Genomic DNA, 23,248 nt, shown 5'->3' with positions numbered 1-23,248 from the left:
GCACATTTCCTCTATTTTTTTTTTCTTAAAAACAAAACAAAACATAAAGTGTACCCACCCAAAAGCAAATGTTTTCCAGATTCCCTTTTGCAAATAGCCTGGCCTTTATGCAGCCACATTTTATTTATCCAGGTGCTATGTGTTTGTGGTTTGCATGTATGTGTAATTCAGCTTTCCAGAACATAAAAAGCTTTTCAGAATAGTTTTTAACCCCTTGCCGCTGGGCAGCTGGGATTTCCTGGTTAGTAATGAATCAGGAAATCCTGACTGCTCCTACCACTGAGTAAAGGAATAAAGGTCAATCACGGCATTTGTCCCCTTCCTTACCCACGCTCTCTGGGGAGGCATCCCCTCAGATTGACAGACTGCTGCCTGGCAACAACACAGACTCTTGAACCACACCTACAAAGCTGTCCAGTCTTCTGAATATTGGAGAAGACTGAGAAGCGTGAGAATATTCTTAACTCTTCAGACTCTTCAGACTCTTACTGCCCTTTATTTTTAGGATATATTTCTCTCAAACTCACCTTCAGAAGTACTTAGCTCTGCTTATCGATACTATGACACTAACAATGACTTTAACTCTGTATTTTTACATTTGACTGAAAGCTTTCATCCCTAAAGCTCTGATGAAAAGCTTTGTTTTGTGCTCCTACAACATTATGTATTCCATGCTAAAAGCACTTTTTTTGACCAAAAAAAAAAAAAAATTTACATGTATTTCTAAAGCTTTTACTCCTTTTTCTTCATTATGTCCCATGTTACATTTTAAAGGGATCAAATATTAAATCTAGTATCTTATAATCCTAGTCAACCCCCCCCATCTCCACGTTTTCAGAATATAAGCCTTGTGTTTGTACACAAGTAGTTATTTCCATTTTCCCAGACATGAATAAGAATGTGATCTTCCCATGCAGGACAACCAGCAGACTCCTTTGATCAGTGACAGGACTGCCTGCCAAAGGATTCCCATTCCTCCTCACAGCCCTTCTTTGAATTTGGCCTCAGCTGTGGCACAAATGTTCACACTAACCCCATCTGTGAGGTCAGATATAGAGTGACTACCTCTGACCCTTTCATAAGAAGCAGAAAACTGGAAACTGGGAGAACTGTGGTGATAGGAGGTGGAGGGTCACCGGGCAGTGAAATCATAGGAGATGATCACATTCTCTTCCTGCAGGGTGATATAGGAATACATAGGGATGGCCTCTCAAACCTCAGAAGAACATCTCAGATGGAATCCATATAGACCTGCCAGTGATAAGCTCGCCTACAGATTATAGCAATTTGTGATGCCCAAATAAATAAAATACTAGAAAATGTGAGATAAGAAAGGGTAGGTAAATGGCTTGATGCAGAAGGTTTAAGGGAATAACTTTCTGACCCTCCTGTCCTATAATCTTTGCTTGGGCTTATTTCCACACTGGCACACAGAGGGTTAGCAGTGCTGGAAATCTGTCCAGGTATCTAAACTACATAATTTTAAAAGGATAGTATCACCAAAGTGAAACCTTTCAACACCAGCATTTCTGAATATGTTTTTGTCTTAGGTTCTTTAGTCTTTTTCTTAGTGACTATAAGTGATCTAGAAACACCTGGGAGACTAGTTTCTTGACAGTATTCTGACACACTAAGTAAATTCCTCACAATGGTGGGAATTGCAGCTCATTATCTACCATTCACTAACTGCCTCTTATTCTTTGTTGCCTTACCACTGGGACTAGAGTGACACTTGGGCTTTTTTGTATTCACTTATTGGGCTGTACCCACAGTATTACTTAAACAGAACACTTCGTGAAGACCCGGTAACTCTGGATTCTTGGTTGTCCAACCACAGAAGTACCATAACTGTAACCATCAGATTCTAAACTTAAACTTTCTTTTTTTTTTTAAGATTTTATTTATTTATTCATGAGAATGCACAGAGAGGAGAGAGAGAGAGGCAGAGACGCAGGCAGAGAGAGAAGCAGGCTCCATGCACCGGGAGCCCGACGTGGGACTCTATCCCAGGTCTCCAGGATCGCGCCCTGGGCCAAAGGCAGGCGCCAAACCGCTGCGCCACCCAGGGATCCCCTAAACTTAAACTTTCATTCTAGCTATAAGATATATACAACTTTTGCAGTGTAGCTCAAATCCTTCAGCAGCAACTTTAATTCTTAAATCAGCAGTTTTAAGGAACTGTGTGACTTCCCATAAATGGGCTCTAATTACAATAGAACATTTCCTTAATCTTAATAGTTTCCAGTCTATGGAAAGATATATAACTTACAGAAACAGGTATTCTTACATTTTTAAGTGCAGCTCAAAGGAATACAGTATTAAAGTTATAAAAATGCAAATTAAGTTCCTTTGTAAGTTTCATATTAAACCTGTAGACACCAATATAAGACCTTCTGGATTAAACATTTACAGAGCAAGACAGCATTTGAGACAAAAGGCATCCTGTATTTTCTATGGTGTAAAGTCAAGAAGACAGTGGCTTCCATTTTGTAGCTTGAAAAGATTTCATTTCCTTACTTGTGCCCTTTAGTAGAGGGCAATGACTAATAATCTGCTTTAAAAGCAGAAATTTTGTATATATCATAGATACCCAGTACAAACAGCCTGGAGCAGTGAAGCTGCCAGCAGAGGCACTGGATTTAGTCATATCCCAACACCACCACTTGCCAGCTACTAAGTTGATGTTACTTGACTTCACTAAACTTCAGTTATTTTACCAGTAAAAAAAAAAAAAAAAAGAGTGAGGATATCACTCATTTCTCAGGATTGTTGTAATAATCATTACCTCTGGTCTAGGGTTAAATCTCAGCACAGTGGCTAATAAACGATGAATTAAAAAGTAAATTATTAATGCAATAATCATTTCTAGGGTAGCATTCAGCAAAAATATCTAGACTTAATCAGAATCACTGAGACCAAGTCAGAAGGGACCTTAGAGATTTTCATTTTATGAAAGAAATTAGGTCCAAATAGAGAGTGACTTGTAGTTGGTAGAGAAAAATGGAGCATAAACGAAATTCCAGAATAGAACTCTTTCCATCATGTTCTTAGACTTTGGAACTCCATCCTCTCTTATTTTACAGCTTTTTAGTGACAAAATTTTAATTTTTTTCATTAAGTGGCAAAGCAGGGACCAAAAACTCAGTGGTCCAGCTCAAAGCTGTGCTCTTAGCCACCGCTTTTTTTTTTTATATATATATATAGATTTTATTTATGAGAGAGAGAGAGAAGCAGAGAGAGACACAGGCAGAGGGAGAAGCAGGCTCCTTGCAGGGAGCCCCATGTGGGACTCAATCCCAGCACCCTGGGATCACGCCCTGGGCTGAAGGCAGACACTCAACTGCCGCGCCACCTAGGCATCCCTAAAATTTTAATTTTTAAGGGCTATCTTCTCAGGTGTAATGTGGATACAATGAGGTATGAAAGATGTGACAGAGCTATGTAAGAATGGATGTGAGAGGTTGTCCATGAGCCAATACTAGACCAAATCAACATCACATCAGAGAATGGGTTTGAGTATACTGAAAATGAGACATGCCCCTGAGGCCAAACACAGGCAAAAGTATATGGGATGACACAAGGACCTCACTTGCCTTTCTGATGGGGTGGCACAGGAAACTTGAGCAGCAAGCTTCGTCAAAGGATCTCAGTATGGCAGCTTACAACGTTAAGTAAATTTATTGCATGTTTAATGTTTGTCTGAAATAATTTACTCACAGGGGGAAAAAATGCCTATTTGTGGACAAAATGTAAAGTGGACAACAGCATGTCAAGTGGAAGAATAGCTGCCTGAGCCCTGAATGCTCTTTCATGGATGTGTTATTGGACAGACCGTTGTGTACTAGAGCTCTCTGCCATTACTTGCAAGAGAGTCCAGACATATACATGTCTCACTTTATTAGGACCCAAAACTGAACAGAAAAAAAATATTCTGGATGAGTCAAGATTCTAAAATTTTGAAACTCTATAATTAAATCCAGCAAGATACAAATTTTAGTAAGGATAAATACAGGTAATGGGACTTTAAAAAATCAGACTCCAGGGAGATGTGGCCAAAACAGTATATGCAGAAAAGACAAGCTTTGTTAAATTTAAATTCAGTATGAGATGACAGTGGAATGTCCATTAAAAAATGCATTTATTAGTGACTCCAATAAGGAAATCATTGGTACTATGGCACATTCAGGCCTAGACACCTCACTTCAAGAACACCAAAGAGGGGATGCCTGGGTGGCTCAGCTGGCTGAACATCCAACTCTTGATTTCAGCTCAGGTCATCTCAAGGGTCATGGGATCCAGCCCCAATCAGTGTGGAACTGTCTGAGATACTCTCTCTGCCCCCTCCCCTGCTTGCTCTAGTGCATGTGCACTCTCTCTCTCTCTCTTAAAACATTTTTTAAATTAAAATTTAAAAGTGAATTAAAATTTTGGGGCACCTGGTGGCACAGTCGATTAAGCACCAACTCTTGGTTTTGGCTCAGGTCATGATTTAAGGGTTGTGAGATTGAGCCCTGTTGTCAGGCTGCTCAGAGTCTGCTTGGGACTCTTTCACCCTCTCTCTTTGCCTCTCCCCCACCTCGAAAATAAATAAATATTAAAAGAAAAAAAATCAGAAGCATATGTGTGAAGAGAGACTGGGATGGTGAAGGGTCTAGAACTCACAGGAACAAAGGCTAACCGGAGAAGATGTGGGAGGATAGGATTTGCCTTTAAGCACTGGAAGAGCTTGTCTTCAATAGAGCAACTGGACAATTCTTTATGACTAAGAGACAAAGGTTACACCAATGAATAGAAGAGGAAGATGGGTTTCAGTCTAATAAGCAAAAACCTCTTAATATCTGAGGATTTCAAGTTGGAAAAGGCTTCCTGGAAAGGCAATAAATTCCCATTTGGTCACAGCAAATGTTCAGGAAAACTCATTATCTGTGGCCTGGGGTATATGGGAAATTAGACAATTATGTTTAGGAAAAGGTAGGATGAGAGGATTTCTAAGGTTCATTCAGTCTAAGCTTATATGAACCAAGGAAGAAAACTTCTTTAATTAAGAGCTGAAGTCTTAGTGAGGTAAGTGATTATGTGAAATGTCCCAAGTAAGATTAAGCTCAACAGGCTTGATCCTCAGTCATTTCAGAGCCCAGAAAACTGCAACCTTCCCTCTAGTACAGGAGTCACGGGCAGGGACAAAATCAGTATCTGTGCACACATCCTTCACTAATAGGCTACTCATGGGTAGAGACTATATTTTATCCATTCTGTCAGTACAGCATGATGCTGCCAACAAAGGTTAAATGAAATCAATATGAAATAAGCAACAATCTCCATAACAATGGTTTTGATATTGTTTTATTTCTTCCCAGCACATCTTAAAAATCACACATGGGCATTTGCTTATAGAACAGTACAGTATCAGAAAAGCAATCAAAGGCTAATCCAAACACACACCGAAAGCACGCACATAGACTATGTTTTGAGCCCTTGTAGAGAACAGTATGGCTCAGTCTGAACTCACAAAGCTGTGCTGAAATCTCTCAGGAATTTCCCTTCCCACTAACACAGCAACGTTTAAACTACAAATGTAAATTGTATGCATTAGTTACAGCAATAAAATGGCTTACATACAAGAGCTTACCCACATGTAGTTCCCAAAAGATTACTACAGTACTGGCAGGAATATGTACTGCCTTGGAGGAAGACTCGGGATAAGATATTATTCAAGTCAAGTTGTATCAGAGCCAAAGTATTTCACAGGCTTAGCAAAAAAGGACAAAAATTAAGAAATATAATCCACATATATTTCTCATAAGACTTATCATTGTCCAGGAACAGAAATACTCATTATTCTGAAGGCACCATCACAGAAAAAAAGACTGACACACAATATAAGGACTAGAGCCCCCCCACCCCCCACAGGCCCTGTGCTCCTCAGGGAGCTGTGTGAGCTAATATCCAAAAGCATGTAGTGGGTGTCTCAGGGACTGAGTGAATAGGCCACATCCACGAAGCCACATCTTAGGGCTACTAAGTTGGGACAGTAGGAATGAAAATCTAAAAATGAAAGTACATATAAATTCTACCGACTGAACGCATATATGCAGTACAGGTCCACAATATCATTAGTGAAACAGACTAGAATAGGTGATCCAAACCCACACTGTAGAAAGGATTTTCCATGTTTCTGAATAGAACTGCTTAATTCCTGACATATTCTTGAAGAGGACAAGCCCTGAACTACTAAACAATCCCAGTCTTTAAAGACTTATTTATCCTCTCCCTCTCATTTTAAACAATGGCTATTTCACGGAAAAAAAAAAAAAATCCCAACAAGGCACTGTGAACTTTTGGGGATATTCTTTACGAGGCCCAAAAAAATAATTATTTATAGAAACTGTATACCAGTACAAGCATTTCATGTCCTTTATGGATAATGTGAACATGATTACCTTAAGGGTTAAACAACGGTTTCACAGGGTGCTCATGTTGTTCATGAAAAACACTGCTAACAATAAGATGCCTGAAAACAGGTATACGTGTTGCTTAGAAATCCACACTAATTTTTTTTTTCCTTCTCTCTCCCTCTTAGATTTGGAAGTTGAGTCTCTGAAAAATGTTCTTAATGATACGTGATGTATTATTTTTCTTCCTTGTGGGGAAAAAAAAAAGTATAAAAGTTTCCTTCGGGAACCAAAAAAGAAATCTTTTCATGTTCACAGAACTAAAGTTACTTTATTCTGTGATGGTTCTTTGGCTTGAGTGTTCAATATATCAGTGGTCCTTACGTTTCTTAAGGAATTGCTGTGGTTAAGAGCGCAGTGCTCATTCTCTGAGGATCTTCCTAGGTTCAAAGTGAAATGCTTCAGGCTCAGAGGAGACTAAACACCTCCTAGGAATATAACATTGATTTAAAAAATAATTAGAGTGATAAAATCTAGCTAGCCATATTTTAAAGGGACTTGATTATGCTTCATTAATAAAATTATAAAATTTTGCTTTCAAATCGGCAGAAATATGAAGATGAAAAAATAAAAGAAAAACCCATATGCAAACAGAACAAAGAGCTTCCCACTCCCTTTGAAGAAAACAAAATCTCTTAGACCTGGGTGCATTTTATTAATAATATACGTTTCTATAACCTGTTGATGTTACAAGTAGTTTTTACAAATTCCACACTAAAGACAAATAGCATGGTTTAGGAAGCAGAAAGCTGAGCAACTTATATCTTTCTTAGCAGACACTCGATTCAATATTTTAAAAAACTCTTACATTTTCTGCATTTCAGCATCAATGTATACATTATTTCCTTTTCAGGACACTGAAATTAAGAATTCAATGAATATATTGACACATGGTTCATGTGGAGCCTTGAGCAAAGCCACGCTTTCCTAACTCATAAAGCCAAAGGTGATTCTGGATTCTTCAGTCCAAAACAAGCACTTTTTATTTTCAGCTTTTCTCCCACCATGAGCTAAACCCTAATTAAAATCAAAGTTGCCAAAGATTAACTGGTAAACAAAAAGCTATTAAAGCTGTCCTTGATGCCTGTCTCAGTGTTCTTAAAACGTAGAGACACTTTCCACAGCATTCCATTTTGGCTGCTTCAAGTGCCAGCCCATGCAGTTTGTGAATCAATCCACAATAAATAACCATTTGTATTCTACGTTTATATAAATAGATGCTCAACCAAACCCAGCCCCATGTGAACAGCTAAGTTTATACACTTCAGCTTGGAACTACAGGGCTTCTTTGATCAGCTATGGTTAAGAAGTTGTAGCTATAAAAGAAAATGACAAAGAAAAATCTCTGGAGCCAGCATGCAGAAAGGCATTTTCAAAAATGTAAGCTAGGACTTAGCAGTTACTAAGAGAATATCCTGAAAAACAGGTTTCCTTGCAACCATCTGTATCTGACACAGGATACACACTGATGGAAGCTCATCCTTTATTGCGCTTTTGTTTTCCAAAATATGTCAACACAACTATGTGTACTAGAAGGCTTCCAGCTTCATAAATAACTCTTTAAATAACAGTACTGTAATATGTAAGCATTTAGGACGTAAACTTCCAATCCTTCTGAAGAGAAAAGAATTCAATCCTCTTTCTTTGTGGTAAAATGCTGGGCACAATAAACACGTGGCTTCTACAATTCTTACTAAACTAAAAAAAGCTCAAGTTACTCAGTATAAGATGAAATTTGCTTATGCACTGTATTTTGCACCAAACATTAAGGCAACAGTTTCTCTAAGGGTCAATAAAGCCTGTTCATATTGAGTCTTTAGTATTCAATGCCACTTCTCACTAGCAGCAAGTTCCTAGTCCCACTAAAACCTCAACCCAAATGTGACATTAACAAATACTAGAAATATGACTAACTTCAGAAAGACAAGTCAATGTTTATGCTGTACTAAAAACCAAATAGGTTATGAGCTTTTAAAATTTTAAACAAACTTATTCAAAGTGAGTTTAAAAGCCTCACATAAACAATGTACTCCAGGCTTTAACTTTTATGAAGCCATTTCCAGATATTTCAGAAATATGAGGCAAGGTTTAAGTGCTTCTGTGCATAATCAAGAACTCAGCTCTCCACAGAAACTAAGTACATGTCAAAGGTACCTCTCAGAAGCAAGTGTGAGAGAAAGTGGGAAAGAGGCTTTCTGATTTACTAAATCAGAGTGAAACAGCACAGCACTGATGAGTGTTCATGTGTTTCAAAATAATCCCTGTAGAAATGATTCCAACAACAGAATGTAGTCATCCCTATAAAATCAAGGTTGGGAGTCCTGCATACATGGAAGAAGAAAAACAAAGACATAAATCACTAATTTCCGTAAGGTTCATGTAGAACAGTGAACACAACAATTTTCAGTTGTGACATTTATAGTTTCCTAATACCAAATACAGATTTCTGAGGTGGTTGAAATCTGAACTCCCTGGGAAAGAATGTTATAACAATCATGTGCAAAGGAATGGATCTTCTTATGAATCTGTAAATTTTATTAAAAAAATTACTCAGAAACATGTATACACTCCAGTGAGATACTAGTACTGTATTAAATTTTACATTTTGATCATCAGTTAGAGAAATTACCTTCATTAATAGATAGATGCATTTTATAAAGCTGAGATTTTTATAATTCTAGAGGCAAGTATAATTTCCTCATCAAGCATCCAACTATTTCAAATATTAAGGGCTTTTAAAGCTAAGATCTGCTGAAATTTTAAAATTAAAAATAAATTACCAATGAAGAGAGGCAGCTTCTAACAAATATTTAGTTTTTGTTGTTAAACTAATATTTAATTTTGATTTGCTTACAGATTTTAAGTTTATTATTTTGAGGCCAATTTTATTAAAAATTGTTGATCATTTTGAAGTCTTAAAAATACCATTTTGTCAATTTAAATTTTCATTTTTCTGGTTAAGTATTCTTCAGATATAAAAGGTATCAAACTGCCCAAAAATACTTTGGAGCTGTTGCTACATAGACAGACAGTGTGTCCTTTTAAAGGATTGTCTGTATTTTGATTTACATTATCTGATCAAATATTAATTTTTAAAAAATTATCAAAAGTTAGGTATTGCATTAAGAAAAGAATCCATCCCAAAATGTGAATCATGAACCTTGACAGACAGTGATTCAAAGTAATTATTTCACTTATCTTAATATCCAGGTTTGAATGTAAAAATGTTCGCTCAATGTGATTCATGTTTTCCCTATTATTTAAGAAATAGGAATATTTCAAACTTTTGATTATGGTATGTGTATTAATCCATTTTTTCAAAATTTAGGTTAAACCAGTAATTCAAACAAGGTGTTAAATCAGTATTAAAAACGAAATGGAAACTTTACTTTTATTTGAAAATTTATCATGTTTGGGTTAATTAAAAAAAATTTGTCACTGAAACTTGAGGTTTTCAAATTCAATAGTTAAATGATAACTGTGTTTCATTAGCCAAACAATTCTTTGAACTGGAGACATTAAATGTAAGGAGTCTTCCTTCTTCTGCTCCTGTTGCAGCTGCTTCTGCATCTCAGCAACAAGAATGTGAAATCAGAAACATTAGGACTCTTAAGCTGAATAAAGGCATTCATTTCAAGGTAAACCTGTTCTTCACATACAATGAGTGATAAATCAGCTTTTCTCATAAAACATATGATGAAGGAACTAGGATATTACAAGAGGTTATCTCAGTTATACACATACAACTTATACCTCAGTAGAAACAGAAACATGGAGAACAAAAACATGTCCCCTAACAATAATTTTTAGACTGATTTAAGGTTCTATAACTATATACTAATTTCAAAGAAAAATGTAGGCCAAGCACCTCACAGAATCGAAGGTATCCTAAGTTAACGGTTGCCTATATTCTTTCATGAGTATTCTCCTCAATGGCCTAACTCACACTAGAATGCACTCTTAAAAAACATACATGTGTAATCACTCCTCAGCGGAATCCTTCCCCAGATACCTGCTTCCCAGAAACGTCCTTTTAAAAAGAGGCTAGATAAGCAGTGGATGACACCAAAATCCACCTTCGTTACCAAGGGGAAGCATCAATATAGAACAGCTGGCAGCATCTTCCTCTGAAATAACAACTAGCAGCCTTGTGTTGCCTGACTAAAATTTGAAATGACAACCAGTTGGCGGTAAACTGATACACCTACAATGAGAGAGATTTAGGAATACCATCTGTCAATCCATGGATGTAGAAATAAAACAAATACAGAATGAAACAACTTATTTTAAACCAACAAACAAATTTTGCTGAAATACAGTCCATGATATATTTGATTACTGGTATAACCATAGTTGAAGACTTAAAAAAAAAAAAAGTGACATTTTTCATAACAACAGTAATTGATTTATAAAAGGTTTTTGTTTCCAAAGATGTTATTGGGGTCCACATACTCCTTGACAGACTTCAGCATCCCAAAGCCGACATCAGAGATACTTTCCTTTAGCCACTGCTTCCGTAACTTGCCCACTGGAAAAACAAAATCAAAAATGCTTCAATATACACTATGAGGCTGGGAACCAATCAATCTTGTGACCATGAATGAACAAACACTGTGTGATAAATGCTTTTATTCAAAAATGAGAAATGTTTTGCTTTATTTGATTTATTGAGCCCACCAGACTATCAAGCTCATTAAGCCCAATGTATTCCCAGGGGAAGCCTGAGCTCCACAGTGTCTCCTTTCTCTGTAAACTATGAAACAGAGATGAAGGAAGCTTGGGCTGAGATGGGGGCCCACTTTACAAATAACAAGATGAGAAAAACATACATTTCAAATGAACCCACCCTCCTGTCTTAACTACCAAAACATGCCAAAGGTCCAGAGAAAATGAAGTTAACTAAAGAAAAACATCATCTCCAGATGAATTTGTTGGGAATATTATAGCAAACATGGCAGGATATATATCCATAAAATATTTTAAAGCTTAAAATAATTAGGAAAATTTGAGCCTCTAAAGTATTTAAGAAAAAAAACCTGGTTATGAAACTTTCATTTGCATTTTATTTTCATATTACTTTTAAATAAATTTACATGTTCCCAAGTAATGGTTATTTTCTTCCTATTGTTTTTGCAGAATTAGAAATTTTTTTAGGCACTAAATAAATCAAATACCTAATCCATTTTAAACTTAATCTTCTACCTTTATACCTTGTATAATGTTCCCCCTCTCTGTTCTAGCTCTTGCTAATTTGAGAATAATGAAGTAATATAATGATCCACTGCATAAATTATCTTTTTAAGGGCACCCAAGGAAAAAACAACCTCTAAAGAGAAATTCTCAATTTTGATATCTTAACTTGCTTTGCATTAAGAAAAGCAAAGCAATATGCTAACTTATCTGTGGCAAAATGAATAAATCTTTAATTTACAGATAGGCTTATTTGTGGTTAGTACTTTTCAAATATATTATTGTAATAATTGAATTCAAATGGTCATTTTCCACTAATGTTCATTAATGATCCAAAGTCATCAGCAGTGATTTAATTGGCCAACCAAAATGGGAAACCTCCTTTCATTAAAGCATTCAGCCTGTCATTCTAAAATGCAATCTCATTTATCAGGCTGCAGTGATACACTGTAGCATCTGCCATTTGGAACCTTAAATACCATTTCAGGCTCAACTCAAACCATCTTTTGTGTCCAGTTCTCCAGGAAACCATCCAATTGTCATTAAAATTACAGCTTGATATCCTTAACAAAATATTTCTGCTTGGCTTCTAGAGATAAAAAAGTTTGGTATTAAGATGGGGAAAATGAAATGCAGCAGAAAAAAAAATCTTGAATTCAAAAAGAAAAAAAAAATGTTTAAAAGAGCTCTAAAACCAGTAGCTAAACAGCACAGATTCTTATTCACACGATCCCTCCCACCTAAAAGTTGTTCTACTTGGTCCTCCTCCTATGTCCCTAAGGGACAACTCACCACAATTTGTTAGCCTTGGTTTTCTCATCTTCAAAGGGATTGGAATCTATGAGGTCTTTCACCTCCCACAGCCTATGGCTTTAAGCACTCAAAAAAGTTGCAAATGAGTTATTTTCAGATTTGCTCCAAGAGATTAAAAAAAAGCAACTACTTTGGGAGTGAGGAAGTCGATTATAAGCTACCCACGCTAAGGCAGCTCAGGAGAAGGGGTGAAGAGCAGTCAGTGCTAGTCTACACTGTTATCTGTAATATAGTTTCACTGAATGTGTCCTGTGGTTATGGATGTAATTGTCCTGAAAAGACTGCAAACAACTGCTCCAACAAGATGGAGCACATTAGGACCTCAGCAGGATGCCCAACAGCTAGCTTGTCTGCCTGGTTTTACACCTCTAGTAATAATGCAATTCCACAAGGAGCTGAACCATCGTCTGAGAAGCCACCCAACAGCTATTGCATATTTAATGAAGTTGCTCACCAAGCGCTGGAAAACAGAAGGTGCTTGGAGTGCATCATTAGTTCTGTCAGAAGGATAATTTACACATCTATCTTGTCAAATTTTCTATGGTTTATACTTTTACAATAATCAATCTAACATACATTTGATTAGTGAACTAGAAAGTAAAAAAAAAAAAAAAAAAGGCAGTACAGACAGAATGGCTGTGGCCCCTCTAAACATATTTAATGAAATAGTTTAACCCCTTGATTGCAGAGGTCTGTGAGCTTTTTCTGTCAGTGAGGACAGAATTTGAACTGAGGTCAGGAATCATGGCCTATATAATTAAAGCAACTAGGAATCTTTCTAATTTTGCTTAACTATTTAAGTCAGCTACACTGTAGGATAAGTGTACAGACAGAAAACACAGTTTAAGTAAAAATGCTCGTTCATTTAAGATGATTACTGGGAACAGTCTTCATAAAATTCTCAAGAACCTTCTGTGGCTATCTTAGAGGAATCAAAAATCAAAACAACATACCAAAGACCGTAATCTCAAAGAGAGATCGCACTTCAAAGTAGAAGCCTTTAATTCAAGAGCTAAACAACAACAATAATAATGCCCTTGGTACCATCCCTACTTGCACTGCTGAGGCATTCTGAAACTGGCTTGACGGTACTGGTCCAGATACATGCAACATACATGTGCACAAATATATAGTCGGGGCTTAAACATTCATAGAGCTAATTTCAGGAATGGAAGAAATGACACTCTGTCCTTTGTGTAACATGCCATATTGGGCGAGGGGAGAATGGACAAGAATAGCAAATAACAGGCAGCCAAGGACTATTTCAGTATCCCTTGTGTGTATAGTTATTCATGAAAAGGCATATGCACATTCTTACCACATGAAGTTTATGCTTCTTTCCATTGTGGGATATTCATGACTACTGACTCAACTAAATTCTTTTGACTTCTGATTTTCTAGAAGTATAAACCTAGTCTGAGAGCCAACACTAGAACTATAGAAAGCCAAGACAGGGATCTTGCACTCCACAATTCACAATTATTCTAAATATATGATGCCCAAAGTACTTATGCCAGGTTTTTAAGAGTCTTGGATATTTTTTAAAGATACAAAAAATACAGACCAGCTAGATGCTGAACATTATAAAAACTAATGGGAAAATTCTTTTCACTTTTAAGTTCAAAGTGGAATTCACCTTTTGACAATTTAATATCTAATGATATATGTACAGATTGGGTAAGACAAGTATTTTATGTTATTCTACAATATGCAGTACATTTTTAAAAATTTACTTTTGGAACAGAGGAAACGGAAGCCTTTAGGGACAATCTTTGAAATCACATGTTCAACAGTCCTCTTTGGATGCTAATAGCTAGAAGAAAGAATGTATTTTGTGGTATGAATGACCAGACATGTATGGGGAGTACTAGGACACTGGGTGTGAAAAATGTGGACATGGTAGCCAGCCTAGTCACCAAAAATTATTTGGAACTACTCTTTGTGGTCTTAGGGTCTGGAGACTTAACAGGAGCTACCAAATAGTCCTGTTTTATTTATTTTTACTTTTTTAAAAAAGATGTTATTTATTTATTCAAGAGAGATTCAGAGAGAGAGGCAGAGACAGACAGACGGAGAAACAGGCTCCCCATGGGGAGCCTGATGTGGGTCTTGATCCCAGAACCCCGGGATCACGCCCTGAGCCAAAGGCGTCTAGACACTCAACTGCTGAGCCACCTAGATGTCCCAAATAGTCCTGTTTTAAAAGGGAGAAATCTGGGGTCTGCTAGAGTTCTTTTTAGCTAAATGGAAAACTTTTTGAATTATGAGTTTGAGTATAAGGTTGCAAAGATTACATGCTTATTTAAAAAACAAATTATGAAAACAGACTGTACACTGAGAAGACTACTAAAGCTAAACTCAGAGGCAGAATTTAGCCAAAGCGAAAAGCACCTAACCATTATTAATATATAACAACTATATTTTGAAAGTTCTAGTTTAGACATCCTGGATATCACCTTAGCACTATTCTATAACTCAGTCTTAAAATCTAGACTTAGCTGCTTGTATGAGTGATCTGAACATTAGCTTTGTATTTCAAGTTTCAATTAATCCAACCAAACTATAGGTGGATTATGTAAGGAATCAGTGCTAGAAGATGTGTTGGACCTAGCCCAACAACCCATGCCAGTTGAGGTTCTGGTCCCATAAAACTTCTTAGGTACTGATGAGAACAGAAAACACGGACAGTTTCCACTTTTTGAGGTGATCTGACTGCAATGATGCTTCTTTCAGAAGGAAGATTTCAACATGAAAAGAGAATATAGTCGTCCATGTATTTGTGCTATTCAGCACACTTTTGTGTGTGTTCAGTTTTGGTAGAGGTACATGCTGAATGTTAGCTCACAGATCTCCAACTGAGCATTGCTAATATTCAGGCTTTAAAGCATATGAGATGGGACTATGCCTATCCAAGAGTTTAATTTAGTGCTTTGTGGATACTTAAAGTCATGTTTCCATTTCTCTTACAGATATTTGACTTATTTTCTACTAATGAAAACTTTCAATATTGAGATGACAAACTCACAAACAGGCTTTTAAGAAAGCACTTAAAATCTAGTAAGATTTTTCTTTTAGCAAATATTTAAGATGTCATTTTTCTTCATGCTAAGATTTCATCTGTGCAGTTCACACAATAGCTCTAAGACCTTATTGATCCTTGAATAGGTTTTTAGAGATTATGAAATAGAATAAAAGTTTGAATTACTAGGGTGATAACAGATCACAGGAGATCTGTCTTCAGAACATAATCAAGTGCTAATTCTGCTACAATTTCCCCATAGGTGGCTTAACATATTTGAAATTTAAACCCAAGTTGTCAATTAATGCCTGTACAACAGAGTAAAAAGCAAGTGAATGGTGAAATAACATGAGATAGATAAGGCCAGAAAAAGGTAGAAAACATCATATGCTCCCTGAGACTAGGGCCATGTTTTATTAATTTTTGTAGTTCCATTATAGAACAGTATATGCCACATAAGAATTCTGCTTATACTTGCCTTACATTTCCTATATTCTGACATTATTTCTTAGAACTATTTTACAGTAGCTAAAACAAGAGGTAAGTCACAGAACCTAAAACTCTTTCCTTCAAATCTCTCAGATTTTTTGGACCCTACCTGTGGTTCCCACTGGGGGCAATTTTGCTCTCCAAGGTACATTTAGTAATGTCTAGAGACATTTTGGCTGTCAAAACTGAGTTGATGTTACCAGCATCTAAAGGACAGAGACCAGGGATGCTGCTAAACATCTTAGAATGCATAGAACAGCCTCTAGAACAAAGATTTACTTGGCCCAAAATGTCAACAATGACAAGAGGAAGAAATCCTAGACTACGTGCTTCCAAGGGGCTCTTAGAAGCCCAAACAATTTCCAGAAGTACAACATACTTTCGCTGCTCAACCAACTGGATTACTAGCAAACGGCTTACTCATTTGCAAGGTGAACTTGCTCTAAATTTGAGGCTACTGACCAAAATGAGAGAAATTCTGGAGAAAGTAGTAGACAGTAGTCACATCTGAGAACATCAACCATTGGTGACAAATGCTACTTTATTTTTTTTTTAAGATTTTATTTATTTATTCATAGAGACAGAGAGAGACAGAGACACAGGCAGAGGGAGAAGCAGGCATCATACAGAAAGCCCAATGCGGGACTCGTTCCAGGGTCCCCAGGATCACGCCCTGGGCTGCAGGTGGCGCTAAACCGCTGCGCCACCAGGGCTGCCCAAACGCTACTTTATTTTGAAAGTTAACTCCTAAAACTTGAATTTAATATCCCTTAAAAAAACAAAACAAAACCTTGTAAGTCATTTTTCGGACCATTTTTCTAGCCAATGGGCCAATATATATACATGAAATAAAGCTTCACAGCACAATTCAGTACCATTCTCTTATGACAAAAATGTTCTTTATCTGCACTATTTAGCACAGCAGCCCCAACCCACATGTGGATATCAGCACTGGATATGTGGCTAGTGCAAGTGAGGAAATGAATTTTTAATTTTAATTAATTTAAGACACAAATATGAGGGAGGGACAGAGGCAGAGGGAGAAAGAGAATCTTGAACAGGCTCCATATCTAGTGCGGAGCCCAACATGGGGCTCAATCTTACAACCCTGAGATCATGACCTGAGCTGAAATCAAGAATCTGATGCTTAACAGACTAAACCACACAGGTGCCTCTAATTTTAATTAATTTCAATTAATCAAAATTTAAATAGCCACAGGTAGCCTAGTGGCTTTTGTATTAGACAACAGAGAACAACATTAAAAAAATTTTTAACTAAGCTCACTTTTAATAGATTCATACCTGAAAATATCTATTAGGGTTTTTTTTGTTATGCATTTTTAAAATTTAAAATCAATTTAATAACAGTGTATTATTAATTTCAGACATAGAGTTTAGTGATTTGTCAGTTGCATATAACACCTAGTGCTCATTACATTAAGTGCCCTCCTTAATGCCCATCACCCCGTTACAACATACCCCCACCCAGCTCCCCTCCAGCAACCCTCAGTTTGCTTCCTAAAGAGGAGTCTTTTATGGTTTGTCTCCCTCTCTGATTTCATCTTATTTTATTTTTCCCTCTTTTCCTCTATTTTCATCTATTTTGTTTCTTAAATTCCACAGATGAGTGAAGTCATATGATATTAGTCTTTCTCTGACTTATTTCATTTAGCATATTGCCCTCTAATTCCATCTGCATCGTTGCAAATGTAAGATTCCATTTTTTTGATGGCTGTATTCCATTGTACATTCCACTTATTCCATTGTATATATTACAACATGGTCTTTATCCATTCATCTGTCAATGGAGATCTGGGCTATTTCCATAGTTTGGCTATTGGCTATTGGCTACTGTGGACATTGCTGCTATAGACATTGGCATACAGCTGCCACTTCGGATCACTATGTTTGTATCCTTTGGGTAAACACCTAGTAGTGCAATTGCTGGGTCATAGCGTAGCTCTATTTGCAACTTTTTGGGTAACCTCCATACCGTTTTCCAGAGTAGATGCACTAGTTTGCATTCCCGCCAACAGCGTAAGAGGGTTCCCCTCTCTCGGCATCCTCATCAACATCTGTTGTGTCCGGAGTTAATTTTAGCCATTTTGACTGGTGTGGGGTGGTATCTTATTTGATTTGTATATCCCTGATGCTGAGTGATGTTGATGATTTTGAAAATATCTATTAGGGTGAACTGGTACAGCCACTGTGAAAAACCGTGTGGAGGTTCCTCAAAGAGTTAAAAAAAAAATAGACCCTACGACCCAGCAATTGCACTCCTGGGTATTAACCCCAAAGATACAGTGAAACACCGGGACACTTGCACCCCAATGTTTATAGCAGCAATGCCCACAATATCCAAACTGTGGAAGGAGCCTCAATGCCCATCGACAGATGAATGGATAAAGAAGATGTGGTCTATATATACAATGGAATATTACCCAACTATTAGAAAGGACGAATACCCACCATTTGCTTCAACGTGGATGGAACTGGAGGGTATTATGCTGAGTGAAGTAAGTCAATTGGAGAAGGACAATCATATGGTTTCACTCATATGGGGAATATAAGAAATAGTGAAAGGGATTATGGTGGAAAGGAGGGAAAATGGGAAAAATTAGAGAGGGTGACAAAACATGAGAGACTCCTAACTCTGGGAAATGAACAAGGGGTAGTGGAAGGGGAGGTGGGCAGGGGGATGGGGTGACTGGGTGATGGGCACTGAGGAGGGCACTTGATGGGATGAGCACTGGGTGTTATACTATATATTGGCAAATTGAACTTCAATATATATAAAAAAAAGAAAGAAATTATCTATTAGGATTAACTATTTGCTAATCACATGAAATTACAAAAGTTAATTATTCTCTAACGATCTAATAATGTAGTACAGGCATTCTCAGACTAACAAACATCTTACTTAGAAGAGTGTGGGACATAAAATTGCTGGGAAGAAAGCTCTCTTTAGAGGTCCAAAGAAAAGTATTGGTATCTAAGCCACCTGTTCTATGATGGTGATACAACTGAAGGTGTAAGCTATAACAGGTAGCTTCTGTAATTGCATATGTGGAAAGACACAGGGATCAATACATTCTTAACAGATTTTCTGTCAATTCTCAAATCTGTATCTTGGGCGCCCGGGTGGCTCAGGTCATGATCTCAAGATCCCACACTGGGCCCCCTGCTCAGTGGGGAGTCTGCTTCTCCTTCTCCCTCTGCTTCTCCCCCATCCCCCACTCATGCTCTAATAAGTAAAAAAAAAAAAAATTAATAAAAAATTTGTTTATCCTATGCCACAGCTGTAATAATTAAATGTTCAGTGAAATTATGGGTTAATTGGCTTTTACAGTCCAATCGTGAAATCTATTTACAACGTTACATCAGTGGAAAAATATTATAATCAAATAATAAGTTTTGTGAGAAGAAGCCAGTCACAAAAAAGAAACCAACAGGAAAAAAAATTAAAGGACAAAACAAACTATCTGCTATATTATGGTAATCTGATATTCAATACTGGAAAGGCTAGACTCATCTGGTAGGCACCTAAAGATCAAAATTACAACCAGGATATTGACATTGATATAGTCAAGATACAGAACAATTCCATCACCACAAGGATCCCCTGTGTTGCCTGTTTTAGTCACCCCTTCCCACAACAACTGACTCCTGGAAATTGTTGATTTGCTCTCTATTTCTGTAATTCTGTCATTTCAAAAATGTCATAGAAATAGAATTACACTGTATGCAGTCTTTTGAGATTGGCTTTCTTTTTCTCATAATTCCCTGGAGAGTCATCCAAGTTGTTGCATGCACTAATAGTTGGTTCCTTCTTGTTGCTGAGGAGTTGTCCATGATATGGATGTACCAACCATCAGTTGAAGGACATCTAAGCTGTTTCCAGTTTGGGGCTATTCTGGGTAAAGCTGCTCTGAATATTCATCCACACAGGTTTTTGTACAAACCTAAGTTTTCAATTCTCTGGTATTCAATTCTCTGGTATACATAAGAGTATAATTGTTGGGTTGAATGGTAGTTTGCATGTTTGATTTTATAAAAAACTGCCAAAGTATCTACAGAGTAGCTGTACCACTTTGCATTCCTCTCAGCAATGTATTAATTGTCTAGTTTCTTCATATCCTTACCAGCATTTGATAGTATCACTATTTTTTAATTTTAGCTTTCTGATAGATATATAGTGATTACCCCTGTGGTTTTAATTTGCATTTTCTTAATAGCTAAGGATACTGGGGTGATACAGAGTTTATTGAATTAGATTTTTCTATTTACAACTGAGATCTGAACCTCTTTCCATGTGATTATTTACCATTTGTATATCCTCTTCAGTGAAATGATTCTTCATATCTTTTGCCCACTTTCTAACTGGATTGTTTGCATCTTACTCTTGAGTTGGGTAATTCTTTACATATTATAGGTATAGGCCTTTTGTTGGACATGTAGTTTACACGTTTCTACTACTCTGTAGCTTATCTTTTCACCCACTTATCAGAATCCTTCATGGAGCAAACATTTTTAATTTTGATGGGATCCAATTTATCAACTTTTCCTTTAAGGGACTGTGCTTTTGGTGACCAGCCTAAGAACTCTTTGCCTAACTCTAGACTCTGAAGATTTTTTCCTGTTTTCTTCTAAAAGTTTTATTATTTTGAATTTTACATTTAAGTCCATTATCTATTTTGAGTTAAGTTTGGTATAAGATCCTGAAATTTAAAAAAAAAAAAAAAAAAAAAAAAAGATCCTGAAATTTAGGTCAAGGTTCTTTTCATTTTTTTGCCTATGGATGTCCACTTACTATAGCACCATTTGTTGAAAAATTATATACTTCCTCCACTGGATTGTTTCTGTATTGTTGTCAAAATCAATTGGACAAACTTGTGGGGGTGGTTTTCTATTCTGTTCCATTGACCGATGTCTCCCTCTCTCTCTTCCAACAGCACAGTCCTGATTACTAGAGCCATAAGTCTTGAAATCAAGTGGATAGGTTCCTATGACTTTAGTCTTTCTTTTCATAATTGTTTCAGTTATCTAGTTCCTTTGTCTTACCATATAAATTTTAGAATAATCTTTTCTATGTCTACTAAGAAGTTTGCTGAAAACTTTTAAGATTTTATTTATTTATTTACTTGAGTTAGATAGTGAGAGCGAGAGCAACTGTAGAAGCACAACCGAGAGGGAGGGGCAGAAGGAGAGGGAGAAGCAGACTCCTCGCTGAGCCCAGCGTTGGGCTCCATCTCAGGGCTCTGGGATCATGACCTGAGTGGAAGGCAGACCTTAACCATCTGAGCCACCCAGGCACCCCAAATTTTGCTGAAATTTTAACATGAATTGCATTAAACACATAAATCAATCTAGAAGGAAATGATCGTCTTTGCTATGTCTAGTTTTCTACCAATATGAACACTGTCTCTCATTTAGGACTTCTTTGATATTTTTCATCAACATGCTATAATTCTCAGACTACAGACCCTGTATATATTTTGCTAGATTTATGCCTAAGTATGAACAAATTTTGTTAAATTTATGTTCACTTCATTTTCTTTGAAGCAACTGGAAATGGTATTGTATTTTAAATTCCAGTTTCTACATGTTTGTTAATATTAGAAATGTGATTGATTTTTGTGTGTGCTCTTAAATTCTGCAATCCTGCTGGTCTTGTTTTTATAGATTCTATGGGATTGTCTTAGAAAATCACGGCATCTATTAAAGCAAGAATTTTCTTTCTTTCTTTCCAACATATATGTCTTTTATTTCAGACTATGGCTTTAACAAACAACTTCAAAATCAATCTTTTGCTCATTCTTTTGAGTACTCTCTCTTTACTTTTAAAGTTTTTGATACAAGTGGGCTCTGTTAAGGCCACAAAAAAATAAAAAGCCCAAACAAACCTTGGAGCAGCTGCCTCACAATTATTCTCTGAACAATAGGAAATAATTTTGGTTAGGTAAAGACACCAATATTTAAATTAAGACTGGTTTTATTTAATCAAAGAACTGTACTTCCTGACAAGGGCTTAGGTATAATTTTAGCCAATGAGCAACTTAAAAACTTAAGTCATAAATTGAAATTAAGTACATGGCTGATACAAACTCTTTAAACTGACCAGCTTGTCAGTTACAAAATCAAGCACTATGAAGATTAAGTTAAACAGGCTTTATATTTCCTATAGCCTCCAGTTCCAGACTACATCTGTTTTCTTTGATACACAAAACCAGAGTTAAAATAGCTCCATTTATCACAGCATGATTGTAGGCAGACAAACCAGCCTGTCTGTTTCCAGATAGTGAAAGCAACTGTTATTAATCACAATTACAGGCCAAACCCTCTAAGAGAAATTGCATCAATATTCTCCCAGCCCCCAGCCCTTCTACTCTCAAAATCAAAACTGGTACTGAGAATGTCATGACACTGCCTGAAGGTCAGTAAATACAGATGTCACTATGAGGTCAACTTGAGTTTTAAGTTCAGGATGTAAATTAAGGAGAATCTTTTCTTCACATTAAAAGAAGTGATCTCTCCAAAAGCTCTATCATTAGTAAAGTTTAGCAGGACAATTAAACCTATTCTATTTCAAATTTATATAGAAAGGTTTTATGAAACTACCAAACAGCACAGGATATTTGACATTTACAAATTAGATGATTATCTTTAAGCAGGAGGCATTTATGAAAATCGACATTTTTGTATAGCATATTTTATAGCCACGAGTGTGAAGGAAATTTCTCTTTCATACAGATTATAATAGAACTTCTTACAGAATGAGACCAACTGCAGGTTACAATTGAAAATGTTAGGACAATTGTTGTTTGTATCTTTTCAATGTAAACTCTAACCCTTTTTTCAAAGGTTAAGAATACAAACCAGAGTTTCCACTTGGAATTGTCTATTGCTACCTTTTTAAGCTACTGGGTTTTTTTAAGCACCTACTATATGCAAGATACTTCAGATGTTTTGCATATATTATCACATGTAATTCTTATAATATACAAGGTAGGTACTATTATTCTTAATTTGCAGAAGAGAACACCAGCTCAGAGAAGTTATTTCCCTAAGGTCACACAGCTAGTTAAGTGCAAGAGCCAGGAGTCAAATACAGATTTGATTCCAAAATCTGTGTTCTTTCCCCTCTGTTTACAAGCCTCTCGACCTTTTACTTGCTTTAGGACAAAGTTTCAATTGAATCTTATATACATAATGCATCTATGGAAGAACACAAAAATGGCTGCTGTTATATAGTTGTAGAGAAATGCACATTATTTTACCCCACTTT

At 36.5% G+C, this 23,248-nt stretch overlaps 1 protein-coding gene across 2 annotated transcripts in view; it reads right to left on the bottom strand.

The window, feature by feature from the left end:
* Positions 1-5,327: 5,327 nt before the first annotated feature.
* AGPS (alkylglycerone phosphate synthase) overlaps positions 5,328-23,248 on the bottom strand; it is a 134,387-nt gene continuing 116,466 nt past the window's right edge. For both annotated transcript variants that reach the window (XM_038584941.1, XM_038584940.1), the window contains exon 20: positions 5,328-10,980. In XM_038584941.1, the coding sequence (XP_038440869.1) occupies positions 10,859-10,980 (122 nt within the window). In that variant the 3' untranslated portion in view covers positions 5,328-10,858. The remainder of the gene's footprint in view (positions 10,981-23,248) is intronic.

Source organism: Canis lupus, chromosome 36, assembly GCF_011100685.1.
Source record: "Canis lupus familiaris isolate Mischka breed German Shepherd chromosome 36, alternate assembly UU_Cfam_GSD_1.0, whole genome shotgun sequence".
Taxonomy (NCBI): Eukaryota; Metazoa; Chordata; class Mammalia; order Carnivora; family Canidae; genus Canis; species Canis lupus.
The sequence above is the reverse complement of the archived record's forward strand: the minus strand, read 5'-3'. Positions and strand labels throughout refer to the sequence as shown.